The following is an 18,840-nucleotide window of genomic DNA, read 5'->3' as shown; positions in this document are numbered from 1 at the left end:
ACTTGAAAAGATTCATCTCAGTGGTCACTTTTTGAACACCACAATGTATTGAATAAATACAAATACTGTTAACAAACGCTTGACTTTAATATTTTTTCCTATTCAGCCACACAAACATCATCTTTAAACCACTCGAAATTGTACTATAAATAAGAGTATACCAGAGTCCTATGTACACCATAGTAATTTATTGATATGCCGCATAATGTCCTCCTTTTTGGTGTCATATGCCGCAAATTGTCCTCCTTTTTGGTGTCATGGAAATGGTCACCCTAATATTCTGTGATGTATACCTTAAGATGTTGTTAAAAATGCTAGCATGGTAAAGTTAGCATACGTCAAGGACCAAAATATGACTTTGGTGTGTACCTATAAATTTAGCTAAAAAAAGCTAACCTATTAGCATGCTAAGAGGTAGCGTTTGTCAAGTAACAAAATATTTGACGCTGACCTGCCAAATTTGCAAACAAAGCTATAATGCTAATATTAGAATGCTAACAATTGTGCCACGGCCTGTTAAAAAAGTAGCTATGGTCCGCAGTTTGCACACCCCTGCCCTACATGCTATTTATGACAACTGGATGTCAAAAGCCAATGATTTTTTTTTCTTCCTCTTCTGGTCTCAGGTCACGTTGCTCTCTCACTGGTCAGTCAGTGTGCCTTGGCGGCGGGGGACCAGGGCAAGCCGAGGTCCCTCCCTAAATCTGTGATTGACGTGTGCCGCATGGTCTACCAGGCAAAGTGCTCTTTGATCAAGGTAGGGTGCCTGTGCACGTGTACAGGTAATATTCTATATCATGCAGATGTTACCTTTCAGTCATTTGCTGTCAATGTGTTTTTATGTGGACAGACTAGGGCTGGGCGATAAAAAATATATACACTACCGTTCAAAAGTTTGGGGTCACATTGAAATGTCTTTATTTTTGAAGGAAAAGCACTGTACTTTTCAATGAAGATAACTTTAAACTAGTCTTAACTTTAAATAAATACACTCTATACATTGCTAATGTGGTAAATGACTATTCTAGCTGCAAAGGTCTGGTTTTTGGTGCAATATCTACATAGGTGTATAGAGGCCCATGTATGTATATATATATATATATATATATATATATATATATATATATATATATATATATATATATATATATATATATATATATATATATATATATATATATATATATATATATATATATATATATATATATATACAAAGTTTGGGGTCACCAAACTTTTGAGCGGTAGTGTATATGTATATATATATATATATATATATATATATATATATATATATATATATATATATATATATATATATATATATATATATATATATATATATATATATATATACATACAAAGTTTGGGGTCACCCAAACAATTTTGTGGAATAGCCTTCATTTCTAAGAACAAGAATAGACTGCCGAGTTTCAGAAGAAATTTCTCTTTTTCTGACCATTTTGAGCGTTTAATTGACCCCACAAATGTGATGCTCCAGAAACTCAATCTGCTCAAAGGAAGGCCAGTTTTGTAGCTTCTGTAACGAGCTAAACTGTTTTCAGATGTGTGAACATGATTGCACAAGGGTTTTCTAATCATCAATTAGCCTTCTGAGCCAATGAGCAAACACATTGTACCATTAGAACACTGGAGTGATAGTTGCTGGAAATGGGCCTCTATACACCTATGTAGATATTGCACCAAAAACCAGACATTTGCAGCTAGAATAGTCATTTACCACATTAGCAATGTATAGAGTGTATTTCTTTAAAGTTAAGACTAGTTTAAAGTTATCTTCATTGAAAAGTACAGTGCTTTTCCTTCAAAAATAAGGACATTTCCATGTGACCCCAAACTTTTGAACGGTAGTGTATATATCCGATTGTAGCTGAGATAGGCTCCAGCGCCCCTCCGCGACCCCGAAGGGAATAAGCGGTAGAAAATGGATGGATGGATATATATATATATTGTGATAGACGCGTAATCGATATCAATTAAAAATGCGTTCGATATACATATAGTTTTTGTTCGTGGGAAGAAAGGTTGGTTGCATGAACAAAGTGTTGTTTTTCAACCACTAGTGTGCCGTGAGATACAGTCTGGTGTGCCGTGGGAGATGATGTAATTTCACCTATTTGGGTTAAAAATATTTTTTGCAAACCAGTAATAATAATCTGCAAATGTGCCATTGTTGTTGAGTGTCGGTGCTGTCTAGAGCTCGGCAGAGTAACCGTGTAATACTCTTTCATATCAGTAAGTGGCAGCAGGTAGCTAATTGCTTTGTAGATGTCGGGAACTTGGTTTGTCGTGATCCCAATGTGCAGATGACAGCGTGCAGGTAAAAAGGTATCTAATGCTTAAACCAAAAATACACCAAAGGTGAGTGCCGCTAAGAAAAGGCATTGAAGCTTAAGGAAGGCTATGCAGAACGAAACTAAAACTGAACTGGCTGCAAAGTAAACAAAAACAGAATGCTGGACGACAGCAAAGACTTACAACATGTGGAGCAGACAGCGTCCACAAAGTACATCCGAACATGACATGACAATCAACAATGTCCCCGCAAAGAAGGATTAAAAACAACTGAAATATTCTTGATTGCTAAAACAGGTGCGGGTAATACATGGAACTTCTACAGGAAAATACCAACAAAACATGAAAAGCCACCAAAATAGGAGCGCAAGACAAGAACTAAAACACTACACACAGGAAGACACCAAAAAACTCAAAATAAGTCACGGCGTGATGTGACAGTACTTTGAGACAAGCGCGATAGTGATGCGAGAACAACTTTTTATTGTCAATATCAGCTGCTGAGTTTCATTTTTTAAATGATGTCTGCTGGTGGTGTGCCTCCGCATTTTTTGCAATGGAAAAAAATGTGCCTTGGCTCACAAAACGTTGAAAAACACTGCCCTAAGGTGCATGGGAGCAAAATTGGCCAAAAAAGTTAGCATGCGCCAATTACAAACTTGTATGACCCTGAGGTAAATATCAAACGGTTGCCATATCACAACAGTCACTGACGAGGGACATTTTGTCTTCCTTGACTCTTGTACAAGTCTACAAAATAGTTGATTGCACGCATGACTAGAATTTGTAATTCTGGTAGAAATGTCCAGGGTGAGTGGAGTGTGTTGGAACCGTTCGGAATATTTGAACAGAGGTTTGTATATTTCCCATTCATTGTCAATGGGGAGAAAATTACTGGAAATGCCAGGAAAACTAAATGGTTTGTGTTCGACTTATGTGAAGAGCGGTGTGGGTGGATGGTTGAAGTGTCGGAAGCTGGTAAAAAAAAAAAATGGTGCAAAATTTGGGGCATTGTACAAAACCCAAACCCAGTGAAGTTGTCACGTTGTGTAAATGGTAAATAAAAACAGAATACAATGATTTGCAAATCCTTTTCAACTTATATTCAATTGAATAGACCGCAAAGACAAGATATTTCATGTTCACACTTAGAAACTTGTTTTTTTTTGCAAATAATCATTAACTTAGAATTTGCAAAAAAGTTGTCATGTGGGCATTTTTACCACTGTGTTACATGGCCTTTCCTTTTAACAACACTCAGTAAAGGTTTGGGAACTGAGGAGACACATTTTTGAAGCTTCTCAGGTGGAATTCTTTCCCATTCTTGCTTGATGTACAGCTTAAGTTGTTCAACAGTCCGGGGGTCTCCCTTGTGCTATTTTAGGCTTCATAATGCCAAACACATTTTCAATGGGAGACAGGTCTGGACTACAGGCAGGCCAGTCTAGTACCCGCACTCTTTTACTATGAAGCCACGTTGATGTAACACGTGGCTTGGCATTGTCTTGCTGAAATAAGCAGGGGCGTCCATGGTAACGTTGTTTGGATGGCAGCACATGTTGCACCAAAACCTGTACATACCTTTCAGCATTAATGGTGCCTTCACAGATGTGTAAGTTACCCATGTCTTGGGCACTAATACACCCCCATACCATCACACATGCTGGCTTTTACACTTTGCGCCTAGAACAATCCGTATGGTTCTTTTCCTCTTTGGTCCGGAGGACACGACGTCCACAGTTTCCAAAAACAATTTGAAATGTGGACTCGTCAAAACCACAGAACACTTTTCTACTTTGTATCAGTCCATCTTAGATGAGCTCGGGCCCAGCGAAGCCGGCGGCGTTTCTTGGTGTTGTTGATAAATGGCTTTCGCTTTGCATAGTAAAGTTTTAACTTGCACTTACAGATGTAGCGACCAACTGTAGTTACTGACAGCGGGTTTCTGAAGTGTTCCTGAGCCCATGTGGTGATATCCTTTACGCACTGATGTCGCTTGTTGATGCAGTACTGCCTGAGGGATGGAAGGTCACGGGTATTGCCGCTTACGTGCAGTGATTTCTCCAGATTCTCTGAACCTTTTGACGATATTACGGACCGTAGATGGTGAAATCCCTAAATTCCTTGCAATAGCTGGTTGAGAAATGTTGTTCTTAAACTGTTGGACAATTTGCTCACGCATTTGTTGACAAAGTGGTGACCCTCGCCACATCCTTGTTTGTGAATGACTGAGCATTTCATGGAAGCTGCTTTTATACCCAATCATGGCACACACCTGTTCCCAATTAGCCTGTTCACCTGTGGGATGGTACAAATAAGTGTTTGATGAGCAGTCCTCAACTTTATCAGTCTTTTTTGCCACTTGTGCCAGCTTTTTTGAAACATGTTGCAGGCATCAAATTCCAAATGAGCTAATGTTTGCAAAAAATAACAATGTTTTCCAGTTGGAAGGTTAAATATCTTGTCTTTGCAGTCTATTCAATTGAATATAAGTTGAAAAGGATTTGCAAAATCATTTAATTCTGTTTTTATTTACCATTTACACAACGTGACAACTTCACTGCTTTTGGGGTTTGTAGGACAGATGTGTTGATGACTGTCCTAATAAGTTTCTGTGGTTCTCTCACACGTTTCCATCGCTTCTTCTCTTCTGTGTAAAGAATAGCCAAAGAAAAAGTGTCTTATTTGAGAGCCAAATGTTGCCAAAAGTGTTCAGTTGACCTTGAAGCTGTGTACTGAAACCTTGTGGTGTCCTTGAAGACCCACCAAGAACAAGGGCGCTCCTACAAGGAAGTGTGTGCGCCCGTCATCGAGCGCCTGCGCTTCCTCTTCAACGAGCTGCGTCCGGCGGTGAGCAACGACCTGTCCATCGTGTCCAAGATCAAGCTGCTGAGCTCGCAGCCACGCTGGCGGAGGATCGCACAGAAACTCATACGGGAGCGCCGGAAGAAAAGAGGTAGTGGCGTTCACTCACGGGTGCTTTTGGTCCCAAGTGGTCCTCATGTTTTCTTCTGTGTAGGGTCTAAGAAGTCCAGTGGTGTGGAGGAGGCCAAGCTGGAGAATGAAGGAACCATAGAAGAAGACGCTAACATCAGCCCCACGCCTCCTGATAGGAAATCACCCACAAGCAAGACAGCCAAGGTACTTTTTTAATATATAATGTGTAGATATAGAGATAGTGGATCATTGATCCACATGAGGAGCTGAAATAGACGTAGAGATAAAGAGTTGATTTATTTTTTATCAGGCATTTTCTGTTACAGACTAACACACTATGGTAATAAAATTATTCTTTGTTGTAAATGTATTGGTATTTATTTTTATGCTATTGTTAATGCTTGTAAGGCTACAATGTTATTTTTTCAAATCATTTGAGTCGTTACAAATTAGAATTGCCCCTAAATCGATTTTTTTTTTTTTCTTTTTTTTTTCCTTTTTAAAATCTTTTAAGAATAGTTACAAATAAGAATTGCGATTCATTCGAAAATTTGTGGGGGGGGGGTTTTGAGACCCCTAAATCGATTTTTTATTTTTTTTAATAGATTAAAAATTGTTACAAATAAGAAATGCGATTTATTCAGAAATCAATGTTTTTTTTGTCATCCCTAATTAAATTTTTGATTTTTAAAAATTTTTTTATTAAGAATTGTTACGAATACGAAATGCGATTTTTTTCGAAAATCAATGTTGATTTTTTTGACATCTCTAACTCGATTTTAGTTTTTTTTTTTAATGGATTAAGAATTGTCACAAATATATGGATTAAGAATTTTTAGAAATAAGAAATATGATTTATTCCAAAATTAATGTTTTTTTTTGTTTTTTTTACAGAAATAAGAATTGCGATTAATTAGAAAATAGGTTTTTATTTTTTGACTTCCCTACAATTTATACACATTTTTTAACCTTGAGGGAAGTGTGGTCAGAGAGATCCGGAAGGGTTTCACTCATAAAAATGTTAAAAAATAATTGATATTATTTTATTTCATTTTGTTATATTTATTTAATGCTTAAATCTCCAGATCAACTTCCGGTCTGTCGATGAAAAGTTTAAAGTTTTTTAAGTTTTTATGTTTTTTTTGACAACCCCTATTTTCTATGGCAAAACTACACAATGTTTCAAAGTGGAATATTTGATGTGAAATAATTGGAGCCTTAAATAGGTCAATAATTGATTATAATTCATTATTATTTGAGCAATGACAGTTGTATAAAATAAAATAAAAATCCCGCAAAAATTGTCAAAGATCCAAGTGTTAAAATCATACATTAATTTTATTTTTAAATCTTTAGAACAACTTCAAATCTATTCATCGATTTTAATGTTTTTATTATTATTTTTTTAAATGTTTTTTAGTTTTTTAGTTTTATTCACATTTTGCCAAAAACTACTTTGTTTTTAATATGGCAAACAGACAAAATATGCAATATTTACCCCAAAAATATGTCAAAGTGGAATATTTGTATACTTGAATAGGTCAATAATTCATAATATTAATTATGATTCATTAATTATTTGAGCAAGGACAGTTTAAAAAAATAAAAATAACAATATTTCAAAAATTGTCAGTGATCCAAAAGGGCCCCACTTATAAAGTGTTAATAATAAATAATACATTTATTTTATTTTTAAATCTCTAGATCAACTTCAGATCTATCCGTCGATTTCATGTTGTTATTTAGTTTTTTTGTTTTATTCACTTTTTGCCAAATAAAACGTTGTCTTTAATATGACAAACACACAAAATATGCAATATTTCCCACCAAAATATGTTTAAGTGAAATATTTGGATACTTAAATAGGTCAAAAATTCATAACATTGATTATGATTCATTATTATTTGAGCAATGACAATTTTATAAAATACAAAAAAAATATTGCAAAAATGTTCAGGGATCCAAAAGGGCCCCACTTATAAAAGTGTTAAAAATAAATGATACATTTATTTTATTTTAAAATCACTAGAACAACTTCACATCTATTCGTCGATTTTAAGCTTTTCTAAAATGTTATGTTTTTATTTTGTTTTTTTGTTTTATGCACTTTTTGCCAAATAAAACTTTGTTTTTAATATGACAAACACACAACATATGTAATATTTTCCCCCAAAAAATGTCAAAGTGGAATATTTGAATACTTGAATAGCTCAATAATTCATACCAACAATGACTATGATTCATTATTATTTGAGCTATGACAGTTTTATAAAATACAAAAAAAATATTGCAAACATTTTCAGGGATCCAAAAGGGCCCCACTTATAAAAGTGTTACAAATAAATCATACATTTATTTAATTTTTAAACCTCTGGATCAACTTCAGATGTATCCGTTGATTTGATGTTTTTATTACTTTTTTTAATGTTTTTATTTAGTTTTTTTGTTTTATGCCCTTTTTGCCAAAGAAAACTTAGTTTTTTATATGGCAAACACACGAAATATGCAATATTTTCCCCAAAAATACGTCAAAGTGGAATATTTGAATACTTAAATAGGTCAATAATTCATAACATTGATTATGATTCATTATTATTTGAACAATGACAGTTTTATAAAATAAAATAAAAATCCCGCAAAAATTGTCCGGAATCAAAAGTGCCCCACTCATAAAAGTGTTAAAAATTAATCATACATTTATTTGATCATTAATTCTCTAGAACAACTTCCGATCTATCCGTCAATTTTAAGTTTTTATAAATATTTTTATGTGTTTATTTAGTTTTTTTGTTTTATGCACTTTTTGCTAAATACATTTTTTTTTTAAAATATGGCAAACACACAAAATATGCAATATTTTCCCCAAAAATATGTCAAAGTGTAATATTTGAATACTTAAATAGGTCAATAATTCATAACATTGATTATGATTCATTATTATTTGAACAATGACGGTTTTATAAAATAAACTAAAAATCCCGCAAAAATTGTCCGGGATCAAAAGTGCCCCACTCATAAAAGTGTTAAAAATTAATCATACATTTATTTGATCATTAATTCTCTAGAACAACTTCCGATCTATCCGTCAACTTTAAGTTTTTATAAATATTTTTATGTGTTTATTTAGTTTTTTTGTTTTATGCACTTTTTGCTAAATACATTTTTTTTTTTAAATATGGCAAACACACAAAATATGCAATATTTTCCCCAAAAATATGTCAAAGTGGAATATTTGAATACTTAAATAGGTCAATAATTCATAACATTGATTATGATTCATTATTATTTGAACAATGATAGTTTTATAAAATAAAATACAAATCCCGCAAAAATTGTCCAGTATCAAAAGTGCCCCACTCATAAAAGTGTTAAAAATAAATCATACAATTTATTTTATCATTAAATCTGTAGAACAACTTCCGATCTATCCGGCAATTTTACATTTTTATGTGTTTTTTTGTTTTATGCACTTTTTGCCAAATACATTTTTTTTAAATATGGCAAACACACAAAATATACGATATTTTCCCCAAAAATATGTCAAAGTGGAATATTTGAATGCTTAAATAGGTCAATAATTCATAACATTGATTATGATTCATTATTTTCTCAGCAATGACAGTTTTATAAAATGTTTGTTTTTTAATTCCGGGGGGGTAAGAGTAAATTATTGATCTTATTTATGTGTGGTATTAATATTATTGTCCCCCCCAACCCCAGCAGGACAAGTGGCAGCCTATCCTGAGCAGCGTGGACAACGTGCAGAAGTACCGCTGGCTGAAACACAGCGTCCACGGCCCCTTCCCCCAGTCCAGCCTCATGAGCAAGATCGTGGAGTTCGCCCTGAAGGAGGAGCCTCTGGACGTGGAGAAGATGAGGAAGTGTCTCCTCAAGCAGGTGACGCTGCAAATAAGGCCAACTTTGTAAAGAGGCCACAAAAGCTGAACCTTTGACATCCTAGCTGGAGCGGGCGGAGGTGAGGCTGGAGGGCATCGACACCATGTTGAAGTTGGCCTCCAAGAGCTTCCTGCTGCCCTCGGTGCAGTACGCCATGCTGTGTGGCTGGCAGAGGGTCATACCTGAAGGAACCAACATTGGGTAGGTACTTGTTTCCCATCCAGCGTCACTTCCAAGCTCTGCCTTGTTAAGCCCGGCTTCTGTTTTCAGAGAGCCTCTTTCCGACTGCCTGAAGGATGTGGATTTGATCCCTCCCTTCAACCGCATGCTCCTGGAAGTCACCTTCGGCAAGTTGTACTCCTGGGCCATCCACAACGTTCGCCACATCCTGCTGGAAGCCAGCGCACGCTTCAAAGAGCTCGGTAAGCCTCCGTTTACCAACTGAGTTGGCTCTCGAACAGTAAATGGAGAACTTTGTATTTCTCCATTAGAAACAATGAGAATATGAATAATGGCTTTGTACGCTTAACACTTACAATATAAAGTGCTCTACAGCAGTGTTTTTCAACCTTTTTTTCATTTAAAAAATCCTGAGGCACACCACCAGCAGAAATGGTTAAAAAATGTAACTCAGCAGCCGATATTGACAGTAAAAAGTCGCAATTGTTGGACATGAATTCAAACCATAACCAAGCATGCATCACTATAGCTCTTGTCTCAAAGTAGGTGTACTGTCACCACCTGTCACATCATACCGTGACTTATTTTGAGTTTGTTGCTGTTTTCCTGTGTGTAGTGTTTTACTTCTTGTCTTGCGCACCTATTTTGGTGACTTTTCCTGTTGCCGTTTCATGTCTTCCTTGAGCGCTATTCCCCGTACCTGCTTTGTTTTAGCAATCAAAAATATTGAAGTTGTTGCTATCCTTCTTTGTGGGGACATTGTTGATTGTCATGTCGTGTTCGGGTGTGGCTGTAAGTCTTTGCTGTCGTCCAGCATTCTGTTTTTTAGATTCGTTCCCGAAGCTTCAATGCCTTTTCTTAGCGGCACTCGCCTTTTGTTTATTTTTCTGGTTTTAGCATTAGACACCTTTTCACCTGCATGCTGCCTCCCACTGTCGTCTGCATACTGGGATCACGACAAACCATGTTTCCGACATCTACAAAGCAATTAGCTACCGGCTGCCACGTACTGATATGGAAGAGTATAACATTGTTACGCTGCCGAGCTCTAGACAGCACCGACACTCAACAACAACACATCATTTGCAGACTATAATTAATTGTTTGCAAAAAATATTTTTAACTCCAAATAGGTGAAATTACATAATCTCCTACGGCACACCTGACTGTATCTCGCGGCACACTAGTGGTTGAAAAACACTGCTCTACAGTACTGTGTGTCAAACATAACAAGGACGTGATGGATCAGCTTTCTCTTTATTTTTGGAATGTTGCCTATCGTTCACAGTCATTATGAGAGACAAGACAAACATTTTTTTTGCATTCCATATAAAAATGGGCTCGTTCTTGGTGGCTAGCAAAGCAGCTAATGTGATTCTAGCCCTAAATCACTTTAAACAATTTACCTTAAAGGCACTGCCTTTGCGTGCCGGCCCAATCACATAATATCTACGGCTTTTCACACACACGAGTGAATGCAATCATACTTGGTCAACAGCCATACAGGTCACACCGAGGGTGACCGTATATAAACAACTTTAACACTGTTACAAATATGCGCCACACTGTGAACCCACACCAAACAAGAATGACAAACACCACATAAACACAACAGAACAAATACCCAGAACCCCTTGCAGCACTAACTCTTCCAGGATGCTACAATATACACCCCACAATATGGCAAACACACAAAATATGAAATATTTTCCCCAAAAATACATCAAAGTTCTTACATTGAAAAGTTTTCCAATAAAGGGTTTTGTAAATCCAGGTTCCACACTACTTTGATTTGAGGTGTTTTTGTCTCCCGAGCAGGGGTGCAGCCGGTCCCTCTGCAGACCATCACCAACGAAAACCCGGCTGGACCGAGCCTGGGCACCATTCCTCAGGCCCGCTTCCTGCTGGCCATGATACACATGCTGTCCCTCAAACATGGCGCCAACAGTCTGAGTCTGCTGCTCAACTCTGGCGTACTGGCCCTCACGCAGAGCGTCCTCAGACTCATCGGTGAGTCATGTGACCACACCTCCGTTATAACACCGACTTCGGAGCCTTGAGTGTTGGCCGATATCGATTGATCCCATGCGATATCAAGAAGTGTCATGCATACTTTTTTAGGGGTGCCTGAAATTGATTGTTACTGGATACTTTGTAAAACTGCCTTGGAGACTTTGTATGTGTAAGTAATGTGTAACTATCATTATTTTGATACTTGTTTTTATTGACAAATGTGATGTTTTACACTGCAATATTGTTCAATGGTTATTACCTACAGTGCCCTCCAAAAGTATTGGAACAGTGAGTCCAATTTGTTTATTTTTGTTGTAGACTGAAAACATTTGGGCTTTACATCAAAAGATGAATATGGGACAAGAGATCAACATTTCAGCTTTCATTTCCAGGTATTTACATCTGGATCTGATACACAACTTAGAAGATAGCACCTTTTGTTTGAACCTACCCATTTTTCAGGAGAGCAAAAGTATTGGAACATGTGACTGACAGGTGTTTTGTTGCCCAGGTGTCTCACAATGACATTGATTATTCACACAATAAATAGCACTGAATGTCTGAGCTCAGTTTCAGATTGGGTAGGATAGGTTTGCCTGTGCAGACTGCATTTAGAGGTGGAAGCAACATGAAAACCAGAGAGCTGTCTATGGGTGAAAAAGAAGCAATTGTGAATCTGAGAGACGATGGACAATCAATCACAGCCATTGCACAAACATTGGCCATAGCCAGCACAACCATTCGAAATGTCCTGAAGAAGAAAGAAACCACTGGTGTACTAAGCAACAGACGTGGAACAGGTAGACCAAGGAAAACATCAGCAGTTGATGACAGAAACATTGTGAGAGCTATAAAGAACAACTTCTAGATAGATAGTACTTTATTGATTCCTTCAGGAGAGTTCCCTCAGTGACATAAGCAACGACCTCCAGAGGGCAGGAGTGAAGGTATCACAATCTAATGTTGGCAGAAGACTTCATGAACAGAAGTACAGAGGCTACACCAGAAGATGCAAACCACTCATTAGCAAGAAGAACAGGAAGGCCAGGCTGGAATTTGCCAAAAGGCACAGAGATGAGCCTCTTCTATGGGACTGATGAGACAAAGATTAACTTCTTCCAAAGTGATGGAAAGGCGAACGTTTGGAGAAAGAAAGGATCGGCTCATGATCCCAAACATACAAGATCATCTGTGAAACATAATGTCATGGCTTCTTCTGGGACGTCATCTTCATTGATGATGTGACACATGATGGCAGCAGCAACATGAACTCAGAAGTCTACAGAAACATTTTGTCTGCTAATTTAAAGAAAGATGCAACCAAACTGATGGGGAGATCCTTCATCATGCAGCAAGATAACCACCAGAACAACAAAGGAGTTGATCAGGGGTAAGAAGTGGAAGGTTTTAGACTGGCCAAGTCAGTCTCCAGACTTAAACCCAATAGAGCATGCATTTTACCTGCTGAAGAGGAGACTGAAGGGAGTAACCCCCCAAAACAAAGAACAACTGAAAGAGGCTGCGGTGAAAGCCTGGAAAAGCATCCCAAAAGAAGAATGCAAAACTTTGGTGATGTCAATGTCTCACAGGCTTGATGCACTTATTGAAAGCAAAGGATTTGCAACTAAATATGAAGTCTTATTCACTTTAATTTATTTTAAGTTTATATGTTCCAATACTTTTGCTCACCTAAAAATGTTGTGTTCCATTACAATTAACGCTATCTTCTAAGTTGTGTATCAGATCCAGATGTAAATACCTGGAAATGAAAGCTGAAATGTTGATCTCTTGTCTCATATTCATCTTTTGATGTCAAACCCAAATGTTTTTAGTCTACAACAAAAATAAAGGAACTGGCCTCACTGTTCCAATACTTTTGGAGGGCACTGTATGTCTAGCTTGTGTGCTATTGTGTCGCCTATAGCCTAGCATGTTTCACTTTTGTAAATGACTTTACTGAAATAGAAGAAATTGTGTGCTTATTGGAGGACATTTAGATGGCTGTCCAGCTTTAGACAGGACTGCTTGTATCGCACATGATATCACACACAAGTAAACACGCTGCAGGATTGCTTGTATCACACATGATATCACACACAAGTAAACACGCTGCAGGACCGCATGTACAGCACATGATATCACACACAAGTAAACACGCTGCAGGATTGCTTGTATCGCACATGATATCACACACAAGTCAACACGCTGCAGGACTGCTTGTATTGCACATGATATCACACACAAGTAAACACGCTACAAGACCGCTTGTATCGCCCATGATATCACAGAAAGTAAACACGCTGCAGGTCTGCTTGTATTGTACATGATATCACACACAAGTAAACACGCTGCAGGACTACTTGTATCGCACATGATATCACACAAAAGTAAACACTCTGCAGGACTGCTTGTATCGCACATGATATCACACTAAAGTAAACACGCTGCAGGACTGCTTGTTTCGCACATGATATCACACACAAGTAAAGACACTGCAGGACTGCTTGTATCGCACATGATATCACACAAAAGTAAACACTGCAGGCCTGCTTGTATCGCACATGATATCACACAAAAGTAAACACTGCAGGCCTGCTTGTATCGCCCATGATATCACACAAAAGTAAAAACGCTGCAGGACTGCTTGTATCGCAAATAATATCACACACAAATAAACACGCCGCAGGACTGCTTGTATGGCACATGATATCACGCACAAGTAAACACGTTGCAGGACTGTTTGTATCGCACATGCTATCACACACAAGTAAACACGCTGCAGGACTGCTTGTATCGCACATGATATCACACACAAGGAAACATGTTGCAGGACTGTTTGTGTCGCACATGATATCACACAAAAGTAAACACTCTAAAGGCTTGCTTGTATCGCACATGATACCACACAAAAGTAAACACACTGCAGGACTGCTTGTATCGCACATGATATCACACACACAAGTAAACACTCTGCAGGCCTGCTTGTATCGCACGTGATATCACGCACAAGTAAACACGTTGCAGGACTGTTTGTATCGCACATGCTATCACACACAAGTAAACACGCTGCAGGACTGCTTGTATCGCACATGATATCACACACAAGTAAACACGCTGCAGGACCGCTTGTACAGCACATGATATCACACAAAAGTAAACACTCTACAGGCCTGCTCGTATCGCACATGATATCACACACACAAGTAAACACGCTGCAAGACTGCTCGTATCGCACATGATATCACACAAAAGTAAACACTCGGCAGGCCTGCTTGTATCGCACACGATATCACACAAAAGTAAACACGCTGCAGGACTGCTTGTATCGCCCATGATATCACACAAAAGTAAAAACGCTGCAGGACTGCTTGTATCGCAAATAATATCACAGACATAAACACGCCGCAGGACTGCTTGTATGGCACATGATATCACGCACAAGTAAACACGTTGCAGGACTGTTTGTATCGCACATGCTATCACACACAAGTAAACACGCTGCAGGACTGCTTGTATCGCACATGATATCACACACAAGGAAACATGTTGCAGGACTGTTTGTGTCGCACATGATATCACACAAAAGTAAACACTCTGCAGGCTTGCTTGTATCGCACATGATATCACACACAAGTAAACACGCTGCAGGACCGCTTGTACAGCACATGATATCACACAAAAGTAAACACTCTACAGGCCTGCTCGTATCGCACATGATATCACACACACAAGTAAACACGCTGCAAGACTGCTCGTATCGCACATGATATCACACAAAAGTAAACACTCGGCAGGCCTGCTTGTATCGCACACGATATCACACAAAAGTAAACACGCTGCAGGACTGCTTGTATCGCCCATGATATCACACAAAAGTAAAAACGCTGCAGGACTGCTTGTATCGCAAATAATATCACACACATAAACACGCCGCAGGACTGCTTGTATGGCACATGATATCACGCACAAGTAAACACGTTGCAGGACTGTTTGTATCGCACATGCTATCACACACAAGTAAACACGCTGCAGGACTGCTTGTATCGCACATGATATCACACACAAGGAAACATGTTGCAGGACTGTTTGTGTCGCACATGATATCACACAAAAGTAAACACTCTGCAGGCTTGCTTGTATCGCACATGATATCACACAAAAGTAAACACACTGCAGGACTGCTTGTATCGCACATGATATCACACACACAAGTAAACACTCTGCAGGCCTGCTTGTATCACACGTGATATCACGCACAAGTAAACACGTTGCAGGACTGTTTGTATCGCACATGCTATCAATCAATCAATCAATCAATGTTTATTTATATAGCCCTAAATCACTAGTGTCTCAAAGGGCTGTACAAGCCACAACGACATCCTCGGTGTCGAGTGGGTCTGATATAATATTGTGAAAGTCCAACACATCAGCGAAAGTCCAGTCCATGGTGGGGCCAGCGGGAACCATCCCGAGTGGAGACGGGTCAGCAGCGTAGAGATGTCCCCATCTGATGGACAGGCTAGCGGTCCACCCCGGAGCAGAGTAGAAAAGAAAAGAAAAGAAACGGCAGATCAACTGGTCTAAAAAGGGAGTCTATTTAAAGGCTAGAGTATACAAATTAGTTTTAAGATGAGACTTAAATGCTTCTACTGAGGTAGCATCTCTAACTTTTACCGGGAGGGCATTCCATAGTATTGGAGCCCGAATAGAAAACGCTCTATAGCCCGCAGACTTTTTTTGGGCTCTGGGAATCACTAATAAGCCGGAGTTCTTTGAACGCAGATTTCTTGCCGGGACATATGGTACAATACAATCGTCAAGATAGGCAGGAGCTTGACCGTGTAGTATTTTATACGTAAGTAGTAAAACCTTAAAGTCGCATCTTAGGTGCACAGGAAGCCAGTGCAAGTGAGCCAGTATAGGCGTAATATGATCAAACTTTCTTGTTTTTGTCAAAAGTCTAGCAGCCGCATTTTGTACCATCTGTAATCTTTTAATGCTAGACATAGGGAGGCCCGAAAATAATACGTTACAGTAATCGAGACGAGATGTAACGAACGCATGGATAATGATCTCAGCATCGCTTGTGGACAAAATGGAACGAATTTTAGCGATATTACGGAGATGAAAGAAGGCCGTTTTAGTAACACTCTTAATGTGTGACTCAAACGAGAGAGTTGGGTGGAAGATAATACCCAGATTCTTTACCGAGTCGCCTTGTGTAATTGTTTGGTTGTCAAATGTTAAGGTGGTATTATTAAATAGATGTTGGTGTCTAGCAGGACCGATAATCAGCATTTCCGTTTTCTTAGTAAACACGCTGCAGGACCGCTTGTACAGCACATGATATCACACAAAAGTAAACACGCTGCAGGACTGCTTGTATCGCACATGATATCACACAAAAATAAACACGCTGCAGGACTGCTTGTATCGCACATGATATCACACTAAAGTAAACACGCTGCAGGACTGCTTGTATTGCACATGATATCACACACAAGTAAACGCGCTGCAGGACCGCTTGTACAGCACATGGTATCACACAAAGTAAACACGCTGCAGTACTGCTTGTATCGCACATGATATCACACAAAAGTAAACACGCTGCAGGACTGCTTGTATCGCCCATGATATCACACAAAAGTAAAAACGCTGCAGGACTGCTTGTATCGCAAATAATATCACACACAAATAAACACGCCGCAGGACTGCTTGTATGGCACATGATATCACGCACAAGTAAACACGTTGCAGGACTGTTTGTATCGCACATGCTATCACACACAAGTAAACACGCTGCAGGACTGCTTGTATCGCACATGATATCACACACAAGGAAACATGTTGCAGGACTTTTTGTGTCGCACATGATATCACACAAAAGTAAACACTCTGCAGGCTTGCTTGTATCGCACATGATATCACACAAAAGTAAACACACTGCAGGACTGCTTGTATCGCACATGATATCACACACACAAGTAAACACTCTGCAGGCCTGCTTGTATCGCACGTGATATCACGCACAAGTAAACACGTTGCAGGACTGTTTGTATCGCACATGCTATCACACACAAGTAAACACGCTGCAGGACTGCTTGTATCGCACATGATATCACACACAAGTAAACACGCTGCAGGACCGCTTGTACAGCACATGATATCACACAAAAGTAAACACTCTACAGGCCTGCTCGTATCGCACATGATATCACACACACAAGTAAACACGCTGTAAGACTGCTTGTATGGCACATGATATCACACAAAAATAAACACGCTGCAGGACTGCTTGTATCGCACATGATATCACACTAAAGTAAACACGCTGCAGGACTGCTTGTATTGCACATGATATCACACACAAGTAAACACGCTGCAGGACCGCTTGTACAGCACATGGTATCACACAAAGTAAACACGCTGCAGTACTGCTTGTATCGCACATGATATCACACAAAGTAAACACGCTGCAGGTCTGCTTGTATCGCACATGATATCAAACACAAGTAAACACGCTGCAGGACTGCTTGTATCACATGATATCACACACAAGCAAACACGCTTTATTACTGCTTTTATTGCACATGATATCACACAGAAGTAAACACGCTGCAGGACAGCTTGTATCGCACATGATATCACACACAAGTAAACACGCTGCAGGACTGCTTGTACAGCACATAGTATCACACAAAGTAAACACGCTGCAGGTCTTCTTGTATCGCACATGATATCACACACAAGTAAACACTCTGCAGGACTGCTTTTATATTACATGATATCACACAAGTAAACACTCTGCAGGACTGCTTTTATATTACATGCTATCACACACAACTAAACATGTTGCAAGACTGCTTGTATCGCACATCCTATAACACACAACTAAACACATTGCAGGACTGCTAGTATCGCACATGATATCACACATATCACCATGGAAGCTGATATCATCAGTATGGGATGGGGTTACCCCTCATAAAAATGGTGGCTGTGATGTGAGGGCTGCACTGCACTCACCTTAGTGAGAGCTGGTAGTTTCCTGCATGACAGCCAGGTGTGTCCTTGGTCCAGGGCCCAGCACAGACAGCAGCGAGGAGGACCTGAATCTGTCAGCACACGAAGGCTCAGCCACCGTGCTGGAAGAGTCCAGGAAGGAAGCTGCGCCCACCCCTGTTCCTGCATCTGGTCCAGAGCTGGCAGCCATGATGAAAATAGGCACCAGGGTGATGAGGGGAGTCGACTGGAAGTGGGGAGATCAGGTACCATAGTTAGAATATATTAGTACTGGATGTGATTGGATGATGCAGGTGGAGCCAACATTGGAACCATCCTGAAATCCACCATCTTGCCCTTGTGCCAAGTCTTGTTAGTTCAACCAATCCCTGTGAATTATGTGCCACGCACCTTTGTGTAATGTCTGCAACTGTCCTGCACCTTTTGGCCTATCAGCATGAGCACCTGCTCAAACAGTCCTTCAGTGGGACTCAG

At 39.1% G+C, this 18,840-nt stretch overlaps 1 protein-coding gene across 8 annotated transcripts in view; it reads left to right on the top strand.

The window, feature by feature from the left end:
- herc2 (HECT and RLD domain containing E3 ubiquitin protein ligase 2) overlaps positions 1-18,840 on the top strand; it is a 187,742-nt gene that overhangs the window by 73,399 nt on the left and 95,503 nt on the right. For 5 of the 8 annotated variants that reach the window (XM_062038930.1, XM_062038928.1, XM_062038929.1 and 2 more), the window contains exons 29-36: positions 627-757; positions 5,077-5,272; positions 5,336-5,457; positions 8,974-9,150; positions 9,215-9,351; positions 9,421-9,572; positions 11,149-11,340; positions 18,424-18,611. In XM_062038930.1, the coding sequence (XP_061894914.1) occupies positions 627-757; positions 5,077-5,272; positions 5,336-5,457; positions 8,974-9,150; positions 9,215-9,351; positions 9,421-9,572; positions 11,149-11,340; positions 18,424-18,611 (1,295 nt within the window). The remainder of the gene's footprint in view (positions 1-626; positions 758-5,076; positions 5,273-5,335; positions 5,458-8,973; positions 9,151-9,214; positions 9,352-9,420; positions 9,573-11,148; positions 11,341-18,423; positions 18,612-18,840) is intronic. The other 3 variants (XM_062038932.1, XM_062038931.1, XM_062038927.1) reach the window with 1 other exon arrangement.

The sequence above is a fragment of the Entelurus aequoreus genome, linkage group LG27 (assembly GCF_033978785.1).
Source record: "Entelurus aequoreus isolate RoL-2023_Sb linkage group LG27, RoL_Eaeq_v1.1, whole genome shotgun sequence".
NCBI lineage: Eukaryota > Metazoa > Chordata > Actinopteri > Syngnathiformes > Syngnathidae > Entelurus > Entelurus aequoreus.
The sequence above is the reverse complement of the archived record's forward strand: the minus strand, read 5'-3'. Positions and strand labels throughout refer to the sequence as shown.